General features: G+C 50.8%; 2 protein-coding genes across 2 annotated transcripts; one reads left to right on the forward strand and one right to left on the reverse strand.

Moving 5' to 3' along the window:
• Positions 1 to 81: 81 nt before the first annotated feature.
• On the reverse strand, positions 82 to 7,185 carry EME2 (essential meiotic structure-specific endonuclease subunit 2). The gene is made up of 8 exons (XM_015294713.4): positions 6,842 to 7,185; positions 6,493 to 6,629; positions 4,949 to 5,041; positions 4,091 to 4,212; positions 3,009 to 3,114; positions 2,137 to 2,252; positions 1,518 to 1,707; positions 82 to 418 (listed from the first exon to the last, which is right to left on the reverse strand). Exons 1-8 carry the CDS (start codon positions 7,134 to 7,136, stop codon positions 248 to 250), a joined length of 1,230 nt encoding a protein of 409 aa, XP_015150199.2. The 5' UTR covers positions 7,137 to 7,185; the 3' UTR covers positions 82 to 247.
• A 110-nt stretch (positions 7,186 to 7,295) lies between these two features.
• Positions 7,296 to 10,571, forward strand: NME3 (NME/NM23 nucleoside diphosphate kinase 3). Its single transcript, NM_001282230.2, has 5 exons — positions 7,296 to 7,389; positions 7,464 to 7,594; positions 7,690 to 7,791; positions 7,896 to 8,008; positions 8,835 to 10,571. The coding sequence occupies exons 1-5, from the start codon at positions 7,302 to 7,304 to the stop codon at positions 8,950 to 8,952; spliced, it is 552 nt and encodes a 183-aa protein (NP_001269159.2). The 5' UTR covers positions 7,296 to 7,301; the 3' UTR covers positions 8,953 to 10,571.
• Positions 10,572 to 11,019: the final 448 nt, after the last annotated feature.

An 11,019-nucleotide genomic window follows, 5' to 3' on the forward strand; every position in this document is an offset into this window, starting at 1 on the left:
TTAACTCTTCAAGGAGACAGCCAGAGGGATATAGAGCTGGGGCAGCTAAAAGAAGAAAGGAGAGCCAAGAGGCTGAAGAAAGCATCTGTAACAAGAGATTTATTGATGTGCAAGTCTATTCTGAAACAGAACCAGCTGCTTCCACAGGTTGGGCTCCCAGCAGCACTGCCATGCCAGAAGCAGCTCAGCAACTGCTGAGTTTAGCAGAAGAAAATACTGAGGCTGACTGACGTGGCTCCTGGTCCCACTATACAGTCAGGTCCAGGATAAGGTCAGGGTTGGTGGAAACCATGAAGAGATAGATGCGGCGGGATAAGTCTGGCCCAACACGGTGGTCTTTCCCACTGATGTCTGATTTCACAGGGATGTTACTCAGCAGCAGTAGTTTCTCATCTTCTGTGCTGCACTCTTCATAGGCCTTCAAGCACACACACAAGAATGAAGCAGTTAACATGGATGCTCTAAGAGAAGACCCTATTGTCCACTGAGAGACTCGATCCCATCATTGCAGTGAGGATCCCTGACTAAGCATTCACCCAAACATGCAGGCATCAGAGGATAAAACTCAGAAGAATCAAGATCTACAACTTGCAAGCAGGCCTCACACATTCTGATTTGTGTGTTGCCCCTTCAGTATACAAGGAGATTGCTTTTCTTCTGAAGAGGGTATGCTAGGGGCAGAGATCAAAGCTCCAGAAGAAGGAAAGTAGGAGAGAATATTTGACTATGTAAGACTTACACAGAGAAAAAGAAGAAAAAAAGTTCTGTCAGTTCCTGATCTAATGGAAACAGCTTAAGTGATTCCTGCTCACCCCAAATGGAAACAAGCACTTGTTGACAAAAAAAAAAAACTGTCTTCATAAAATGGCTAAGCTGCTGTCAGAAGGGTCAGACAACATCCTTTTCTAATCCTGATCCTCCAGGAGTAGGGAGAGGGAGAATTTAGTGAGCCAGGTCAGCTCCCTCTATGGTCATGTGAAGAGCTAGTAAAGTTTTGGACTGCTCGCTGTCACCAGCAGCATAAAGACAGCTTGGATGTCCTGTGGTACTCCCTCACAGCCCACAGGGCCAACACACACGTTCTGCTAGGGAGCAATTCAGAATTGTCCAACTGTAATGGCAGCCACGTGATGGACATCATCCATCTCAAACAAAAACAAGCAGAGCTGATGGACAGATGATGTTGAACAAGGGCAACGGGACGCATACAATAGACCCTCACCTGCACTGGCTGGGATGGACAAGCAAAAATGCAAATACACTTTGAGATAGTCCTGCTTGGTGAGATGAAGGCAAAGAGGCCTGGAAAGGCCACAAGTAATTGGGTAGTACTGAAAGAAAACTATGGTTTAAGTCAAACACCCACCATCACCTTTCTGGAGAGCTGATTTCACGCTCAGGATTTGTTTGCTCCATCAACAAAGACATCTAAACGAGGAAACATGCGGCACCCCTCCCTGCCATCATCTTCCATGCAACAAGATTTTAACAGGATACTGAGGGATTTGAGGACTTACCTGTACCAGGAGGCCAGGGGAAGGATATGCTTCTGCTATTGCTGCTGCTGTTGCAGGGCTGACTCTGTTAAACTGCTGGATTTGTCTCTTCCACACCTGCCATAGCCCTGTGCCGTCCTTCTCTACTCGCAACCCCTTGCCCGAAACCCCAGCAGTGCAGAAAGACAACTCCTGCATCTCCAGCTGACTCCTACAGAAAGACAGACTGCTGAGAGCAAGACCAGGGACCAGTGTGCGCACAGAGAAAAGGCCTGTGGATTCCAGATGCTGCAGCATTCTCCTAGCATTAGGCAGTGGGCTTCCTTCTAAAACCTCTCTCTTCAGGACTAATGTTTTTTACTTAACATTTTCTTTCCTTCCCTGGAAAGCTTCAGAACATCTTGGTGAAAAGGTTTCCCTAAGGTTCTCGTTTTCTCTCCATTCTTCATGCTGAATCACAACTGTATTCACTGTGAGAGTAGTTGATTTCCAGTAGCATAGAGGACTGAAAATCATCTAGTCCAAGCCCTAACATCGACCAAAACAGACTGGCAGTCACTGATAAGCACTCTCGTAGCTTCTAGTGAGGTTTTCCAAAGCTCTGGGCTTTGAACTTGTCCAATCCAGCAATACAACTCACTTGTACGGGCGCCTTGCTATTGCCTTAGTCAGCGCACAGACATGCTCACCAAATTCCTGCCACGTGTCTAGGAGCTGTACATCAATGTTACCCCACAGCTGGAGCACCACCTGTGCCTGGAAGAGAAATGACAGTGGTGAAACATGTAAGATACCAACCAATGGGACAGAAGCAGGGTCAGGAGGGCCAGGACAACCTGAGGCTCTCATCCTCCTTCATAAGCATGCTCCAACGTCAGTCAGCAGCGCTGCTGTCAGCCCTGACCACCAAAAGCACTCAGAGATAGGAGCAAGGAGAACACAGGGGTACACCACATCCTTCAGCAGGATGAAGATGGGCTGGGAGGGGAGGGAGGCCGGGCTGACTGCATGAGTTCTGTTTACACAGAAGAGTACTAAAGCCTGCTCAATCCTTCTTAGCTCCCAGTAAGCCAGCGGGTCATCATCCCTCTTTGGGACATACCCAGGCAGGGCAGGAATTTAGTTTGAGGGATATCAAGTAAGGGTTTACATCCTGTTTGACCTAGTTTGTGACAGCTGTGGTATCACAAGGAGTGCTTCCGCTCTGCTGTGGGACACAGGCTTTGCAAGGCAGATACCTGAGTGAGAACCAACAGCACCTTTCTCAGCTAAGTGGGCAGCTTTTGTTGGGGCTGGGGAGGGGAGGCAGGATTGGATCCAAACAAAAGGCAAAAACTCATGCTCATGGTCACTTAGGGTGAGGGAGGATGCATGTGGATGCAACTTGATCCAAGCGAGCCATCACCTTCTTTGTCAAGCATTCATTATGCAGAAGGGCACACCAGTGGGAGCCTCTTCCATTCAGCTCAACCACAAGTAACATAAAATTTCAAGGGGCATGAGAAATTCTACCTCCAGTATTTCCTGCTGAGTCATGAACAGCTCTGGGCCAGGCTGGGATCTGGGACTCTGCTTTCCAGGGCTCAGTGGCTGCCACCCATTCTGCTCCTGGTTACACCTATAAGCAAGACACACAGCTCACACATATGCACTGCATGTTCACACCTCAGGCTGTCTGTTAAAGAGGAAAAGGTCATTTAATCCACCCACATTTGCCACCTCCCAGTCAGACTTGATGGTGGAGACAAAGCTCCCCAGTGAAGCAGCACTGCTACTGCTGGCACACTGCTGCAGTTCTGCATGCCACACACAGCCCCTCTGTGTCAAGGACTGCAGATCTACACGTGAGCTGGAGCGAAATGGCTGCAGGAGACAAGACAAGACCCAAAACTAAGGCAAATTCTGCTTGGTTCCATTGGTGGCAGAACTCAACAGGCCATGGCTGATTATTTTAAAACATAACACACTTGGTAAAATTTATCCTCACAGGCTTAAGTGAGAAAAGAGCCCAGGAATTGGTAAAACAAGAGCTCTCCCCAGGGAAACACTCCAGACAGGACAGGACAGGTCTAGCTATTGCAGCTGAGTTGATGTGGGGGAATCTGGATGATCACACTATCACCATGAAGAGGAAATTTCCCTGCTGTGCATGTACACAGACAGGAAGCACTCAGGCACTGGGAGCAACACATGCATGATACATTCCAGGAACAAGAAAAGGGCGTCAGGCACCAAACATCTCTCTCCCTGCTTCATGAGCTGCACACCTTGCTGAGAACAGAAAGGCACTGCAGCCCTACTTGGAGCACAGGGCAGTGCAACAAGAGCTGTATCACTGCATCCCTCTGCCTAGTCCTGAGTGTAGTCTTACTCACAAACACCTTCTAACTACAAAATCCTCTCAGTCTGCATTAAATCCATCTGCAAAGTATATCCACAAGACAGCAAAACTCAAGCCCTCTTAAGCACAGACCTTGCTGGCACCAAGCAGAGCAGCACAGCCCCAGGCACCTCCTTCCTGCACAGATACTTCTCCCCATCTGTGGCAAACTTCCCAGCCCCGTTGCTCCCCGCACATCCCCAGCACATCGCACCTGTAGGCATCCAGCCCAATGACAGCCAGGCTGTAGGTTTTGGTGGAGGAGCCCTCCAGGCTGGCCAAAGGTAACACTTGGTTCAGGTCAGGCTGACTCCCTGACGAGGCATCGACAAAAGTCTGAAGCAAGACAAATCACACCCAAGTCTGTAGCAGTTTTCCTCTCTGAAATAAACCCTCCCTATCTCCGGCTGGACAGCGGGGGACTTCCAGGACAACTTTCATCACTGGAAGCTGGCAGCAGCCCATCTTAGACTGCGGCTGAGAGTGCTGCCTTTGGGCAGGCACAGCATGCCACTTCTGCCACTTTTTCTTTTCTGGCTCACCTTTCTCCCTGGAGCATTAGCACTGACCTTCTCACAGGCACTGGCTATTCTAGCCTCTCCTTCTCTATTCTCAGACTGCACTGGATGGCCTCTGAACTTCTCAGGGCAGAAGCACAGGCTGCCTAGATAGGTATAAATAAAACACGTGCATGACTGCACGCACATGAACTGACCATTAAATTCCCTGCTTCCAAATGCAAGCATTTCTAAGGACTGCTTGCTTTGATTGTTTCTTTCAAGCACATATTTTATAAGCACAATGAAAAGGGAAAAGCTACACACAAGGAAAGGCAAGTCTGGCCTGCCCAACCCTCCTCTGAAGGAATGCAGCATCCTGTAGTGGGTTTAAAGGCAAATGCCTGCACATTATCCCTAGTGACTATTGCTGCACTCTCACACAGGTTCCCTGTGTGCACTCTCCAACACAGTTTTGTTTCAAGGTGGAGTAATGGTAGTTATGAATGAACCCTCCCTTGTCTCCCATATTCACCTGGCACTCTGCACAGGTCCGGCTCAGAGATCTACATTACCTGGGTTAGAGAACAGAGGCGCTTTAGAAAATCTGCTGGCTCCAGCAACACCAGCACCTCCTTCTCCTCTTCAGTTTTCACCATGCAGTCATCCTAAAGCAGAAGAAATAATTTCCAACACACGCAGCATCCAGTATGCCTCCACATACACAGTGCCTGTGCTTTTAGGGGCTCTAACACTCACAAGGCCATGTTAGATTCAACTGGGACAGTTATTTTAATTTACAGTGTCTGATATGATGCTATGTTTTGGTTTCAGAAGAACAATGCTGATAACACACCAATGTTTCTAGTTGTTGCTGAGTAGTTTTGTATAGAGGATATAACGATGTTTTAGTACTCTCAGCTTCTCCTATTGTCCTGCCAGTGAGGGGGGCAGGGGAGCAGGAGGAGCTGGAGGAGACAGAATAAGGACAGCTGACCTGAACTGGCCAAAGGGATATTCCATACCATGTGACATCACGTGGAAGGAAAGTCTGAAAAACGGAGGAGTTCAATGTGTGGCCTGCTGCTGCTCTGGTTGGGCACTGGTTGGCAGGTGGCTGAGCAATTGTTTGTGAATCACCTGTTGTACATTTATAATTATTATAATTGTTATTCTTTTTCTCCTCTCTCTTTTTCTCTAACTCAACCCATGAGCTCAACTTTTCTTTTTCCCCCAAATTCCCTCCCCCATGCCCACTGGCAAGGGAAGAAATGAGCTTAGCCACCTGCTGGGTTAAACCACAACTGTACTGTGCTGGTCAAAGCCCACTGCTGAGCTGAAAGGGAAAAAACTTTCCCACACAAGCAGATCACCAAAGGTGCAATAAATGACCTGGTAAAGAAAGCAATGACAACTGCAGAACTTGCCATCTAAGCCCAAAAGACATAAAATGGTTCTGTCTGCACCTCATAGTCATCAAATGACCATAATATAGCAAGACCCAAAATACAGTTCTGCCTCTGCCTGAAGTTCTTATAGCGGGGGTGAGGACAAGAACAGCCTACCTTTGTGGCTACAAGAATACAGTTTTACACAGCACCTCCAAAATCAAACTGAACCGGGCACAGTATTTGGTACCAGGAGGAACTTGCCCCCTTTAAGGTTCCCAGCAAGCAGGATTGAGGAAGCAGTCAGTAGGCTTTCTAAGCTGGGGGCTCTGCAGCAAACTTGCCCAGCCTTTTCCAGCCATGCAGATGCTGTTGTGACAGCACGCCATACACAACATCTGCTCTGGAAAAGCTGCTGCCCACCTAACTAATATCTCTGTACGAATAACTTGTGGTTGTCTCAGTCTTTCTTACTACAGGTTCCCCAGACTATCACCAGATGCACACATGCCTAAACTAATCACGTGTAGTTGCTAAAAAGACACTGGCTTTAGAATAATCTGAATGAGGACCAGTTCCAGCTCTACTCCTGAGCTACCTGTGGTCATTGGTAATCAGCATGCCTAAGGCTGCTGCTATCAGTGCCCAGCATGGAAAGCCAAGTCAAAGCTTTCTCCCCACAGAACATCTGCTGTCAAATTATGTTTACAACAGAGAAGATGAGGACTCACTGGGGCAGACGGAATGCTTGGCATATTTCTCCTCCAGGTTATGCTGCAGGGAATTGCCTGAGGCTCAATGGAATTTTTACAGTCCAGGGAACGCAAAGCTTCGATCCAAATATCTGAGCCGGGATCTTCAAGGAAACCTGTAGAGAAACAAAGATCAGCCCTGACGTGAGAAATGAAGCTACTTTATCTCTGCTAATACGAATGCTACTGCTGCTCCTCCACAGCAGCCCAGCACGATGTAACCACACCAGCAGCGGAGTGAGAGGTGTTGACCTGGCGGAGAGCCGCTCAGCATGCAGCAGGAGCACGTAGCTGCCCCCAGCGCTCCCCGCCAGGCCCCGCAGCCCACCTGGATCCACGCACACCTCCAGGAGCCGCAGGCAGCGCTCCGGCCTCAGCAGCCGCCATGCCGCCGCCGCCTCCCGCTTCTCCAGCGCCTCCCGCTCCTTCCGCCGCTGCCGCTCCCGTCTCCGGGCCTCGGCCTCCCCGGCTGCCCTCCGCCGCTTCGGCCGTACGGCGGCTGCCGCCGGAGGAGAGCCTTCCGGGGCCGCGCTGGGGCCGTGGGATTCGGGCTCAACCTCGGGTTCGGACTCGGACACCTCCCACGTCGCCCGGGCCCGGCGGCACCGCTCGCTGCCCGCCATGGCAGGCTCCGGGAGGCTCCGGGCCCCGCTAGGCCGCGCCCGTTGCCATGGCAACAGCGGAGCGCTCCTCCCCTCTAAAGTCCCCGGTGCCGCCCCTCGGCCGCAGCACAAACGTTCCGGTGTGGGTGTGGGTGTGGGCGTGGGGGGACTCTTTACGGCGGACACATGAGCGGAGGGAGCGGTTCCTTTAAGAGTGCCGCCGCCGCCATGATCTGCTTGGTGCTGGCGGTCTTCGCCAGCGTCTTCCACAGCGGTAAGGCCGGCGTCCTTCCCGTCCCCTTCCCTTTTCCCCTTTTACCCCCGCCTGACACCAGTGCCCTCTCGCAGCCCGCTGCGGTGTCGCCGAGCGCACCTTCATCGCCATCAAACCGGACGGCGTCCAGCGGCACCTGGTGGGGGAGATCGTGCGGCGCTTCGAGAGGAAGGGCTTCAAGCTGGTGGGGCTGAAGCTGCTGCAGGTGCGGGGGCCGGGCGGGGCCCTCGGTGCCCCTCGGGATGCGGGAGGGGCTCCGTGGCCTTCCCAGGAGGCTGCAGAGCCGTGTGTTGTGTGCAGGCCTCGGAGGAGCTGCTGAAGGAGCACTACATCGCCCTGCAGGACCGGCCCTTCTATGGCCGCCTGGTGAAGTACATGAGCTCGGGGCCTGTGGTGGCCATGGTGAGTGCTGGGTGGGTCCCTGGGTGGGTCGGGTGGCAGATATAGAGGACGCAGTTTGACCTCGGGGTGAGCTGTGGGAGCTGATTCTGTTTGCTGCCGTGTAGGTGTGGCAGGGCCTGGATGTGGTCAGGATGGCACGCGCAATGATCGGAGAGACCAACCCGGCTGAGTCCAGGCCTGGTACCATCCGAGGAGACTTCTGCATTGAAGTTGGCAAGTGAGTCTGGCTTCTTGTGCCCTGAGTGTTGCTGTGTGTTCCTGTCTTTGCATTCTTGCCTGAGCCATGCAAGTCTGCATCAGAAGAGCGAAGTTCAGATCACTTACATATTAACATTAGACACAGTGACCTGGGTTGGTTTTGCCAGAAGGGAGCAGCTTAGGTTTAGGTCTCTCATGCTTCCTGAGGCCTCTTCTCCCTACAGCTGAGGGGTTTGCTTGACAGGGATTCAGGACTATCAGGCTACGAAGAGGAAGGGAGAAGCCCTCTGAGCCCTCCTGGAGGATACTCAGCTCTTCCAGGCATCCAAGTCTGAAACAAAAGCCAAGCTGCAGTTCTGCAAGCATAAGGGGTTCTCACCACTGCGTACTGTCCAGTGGTGACCTCTGGTGGCAGTAGCGAGACTGGCTTGTGGTAGTTGCTCTTAATAACCTTCCTTGCTTAGGTTTTCATTCCTTTGTGTCTGATATCAAACCTGCTTCATAGGACCTACTTTCACTGAAGGAAGTGGGAAATCTGGAGGCAAATCAATTGCAAACCTTTAAAACAAACAAAAAAACTCCTCAGATAAACAGTCACTTGCAGCTCATAATTTTTCAATACAGGAAGATTGCTGGAAACTGACAGCTCCTGTACATTCTAAGCCATGTTCACTAATATCTCCCAAGCAAGGAGGAGAGCTGTGTGATGGGAAAGAATATTGTACAATGTGACTGGCTTGGCAGGCTTAATTAAATCAGTTAGAGTGGAACTTTCCCAGCTGCAGCTTTCCTCCCCAGCCTTTCTCTGCTTACTGCAAGCTGATCCCTTTCTTGTTTCTCTATAGGAATGTGATTCATGGCAGTGATTCTGTTGAGAGTGCCCAGAAGGAGATCTCCCTGTGGTTTCGCCCAGAGGAGCTGACGTGCTGGGAGGATGCATCTGAACGATGGATCTATGAGTGATGAGACAGCCTGAGGGAAGTACACCTTCCTAACTCGGGCACGGGGCATTTTCATTAGTTCCATTTTGGCCCCTCAGGCTGGCTGTGGATTCTACTGTGGTATCACATGCTGGGAGTTTCTCTTTTGTGTGTCTGTGGAGGGGTCCTGGGAGCTGGTCTTTGTGCTTGTAACACAGCAGTTCAGCTCCCCACAATAGTAGCTTCCCCCTCCCCCCCCCCCCCCATCTCCTGTAGTAAGTGGTTAGTGTTGCTGCTCAGTTTGCCACAGCATCCCCATATCCTTAAGTGGCTAAAGGTGATTTATGAAGGAGAGTGAAAGCTGGGCTCTGTGCCTGTCACTGTGCTAGCAGGCCTACCAGGCACAGAGGGACACGTGTTCCTTGCCCTGGGGAGGTACACTGATCACTGCAGGGTACAATCACAGTCTTCCACTTGCATTTTGGTGCAGTCCCTCCCCAGAGGCTTTTAAAGAAGTGAGCTGCTGTGGTACAAAGTGGAAAGTGCAGAGGCTGGTGACCAAGGCGGACCCAGCCTGGTGGTACTTGTCACTTTAATGTGTCCCTTGTGTGCAGGGCAGAAGCAACCTCTGGAGGAGGAGGCTCAGATGACCTTAGTTAGGCTCCTGCTGCGAGCTGTTCACTTCTGGAGGCTTCCTGACTTTCTGTGACAGCAAGGCCTGTCACTAGAGAGGCTCAGAGCCACTTGCTTGAATGTGTTCCTCTGTCCTTTTCTCCTGAGTCCTGTTTTTGCCTGCTGTCCCTTTGTTTTCACAGCACCATCCATTTCATTAAGCTGTTTCTGAGCCCTCTGCATAGCCTGCCAAAATATAAAGGCAGTGACTGTGGCACTATATTCTGCTGTGGAGCAGGGGTCTGGTGAAACCTGAGGGAACAAGGGTTTTGTTGCATGTAGATTGAGATACTTTGCTCATGTTCTCCAAGCTCATCTTTCTCTTGAGCTAGAAAGATTTGTATCTGCTGGGGAATGAGTGCAGTTCCCCAGCTCCCGCTTCTACCTGCAGGCTGGCCTGGGGTGGTGGGACTGAGCAGAGAAATACCAGGAGTAACAGGGAGAAGGGACTTCTGTAACTGTGGCTTTCCTCTGCTGTCCAATGGCAACACACAGCTTTTCTGATAGCCAGAGAACCTCACGCCTTCAGGGCCTTCTCCAAATGGTTGGTTACAGCTCTAATCATTGTTTGTTCCCATAAGTCATCCATGTGTTTTTATTTATAATAAACTCTGGAGAGTCCCATCTCTTCTGGCTGTTTCTGGGGGAGCAGGAGGGTGGCTCTAGGTGAGCACTCACAGGAACGTGCCAGTTTTTCTGATGGAACTGTGCTGCCTAGTGGCAGCTTTTCTTTATTGCCCCAGAGATGTACAGGCATGGCAACTAATGGGGAAGGAGCCACAGTTTGTCAAGATATTAAAATAATTTAGGAAGGTGATTATAAGGGGAACTTCTATAATGGTATTCAGATGAATGACCGACAACTGGTAACTAGCAAAGGCAGTCTGCAGTCTTATTCCTAACTTTCACTACTTTCCTATTCTGTTGCCCCATCTATTGTTGCATGCATTTCTTAAGTTATTTGACAAAATAAACCTGAGCTTGTTTGAACACCTGGGACCTGGATGAACAGTTGTTCTCATACCTGCTCTGATGCAGACCCTGTGATGATGGCTGTGGTTGGGCAGTGGCTGAAGGAGTCCCTCTTCCTGCATTCTATTTCTGATCCTGGAGGAAGCAGTGGATGATACCGTCCTCAGGGACACGTGGCCATGGGACCAAACTATCCTGGTTGGACTTGTCAAGAAGGGCCTGAGAGAAAGGCATACAGCTGTGCTGGGGAGGGTTAGGAAAAGGTTCTGCACCAGAGGGCAGCGGGCACAGCCCTGAGCTGCTGGAGCTCACAGAGCATTTGGATGCCACTCTCAGACTCAGGGTTTGAGTGGTCCTATGCAGAGCCATGGGTTGGACTCAGTGGTCCTTGTAGGTCCCCTACAATCAGGATATTCTATGGCTTTGTGTGCCAGTAGGTTACTAGAAGGTTGAGACTCGAGCTAAC

The sequence above is a fragment of the Gallus gallus genome, chromosome 14 (assembly GCF_016699485.2).
Source record: "Gallus gallus isolate bGalGal1 chromosome 14, bGalGal1.mat.broiler.GRCg7b, whole genome shotgun sequence".
Classification (NCBI taxonomy): domain Eukaryota; kingdom Metazoa; phylum Chordata; class Aves; order Galliformes; family Phasianidae; genus Gallus; species Gallus gallus.

Excerpts from the sequence above, each read along its gene's own strand:
- EME2 (XM_015294713.4), bottom strand. The coding sequence starts at position 7,136 with ATGGCGGGCAGCGAGCGGTGCCGCCGGGCCCGGGCGACGTGGGAGGTG. Across the intron at positions 6,630-6,841 it reads GGAGGTGTGCGTGGATCCAG|GTTTCCTTGAAGATCCCGGC; the intron begins GTGGGCTGCGGG and ends GTTTCTCTACAG. Across the intron at positions 1,708-2,136 it reads ATAGCAAGGCGCCCGTACAA|GAGTCAGCTGGAGATGCAGG; the intron begins GTGAGTTGTATT and ends GTCTTTCTGTAG.
- NME3 (NM_001282230.2), top strand. The coding sequence starts at position 7,302 with ATGAGCGGAGGGAGCGGTTCCTTTAAGAGTGCCGCCGCCGCCATGATC. Across the intron at positions 7,595-7,689 it reads TGGGGCTGAAGCTGCTGCAG|GCCTCGGAGGAGCTGCTGAA; the intron begins GTGCGGGGGCCG and ends TGTTGTGTGCAG. Across the intron at positions 8,009-8,834 it reads TTCTGCATTGAAGTTGGCAA|GAATGTGATTCATGGCAGTG; the intron begins GTGAGTCTGGCT and ends GTTTCTCTATAG.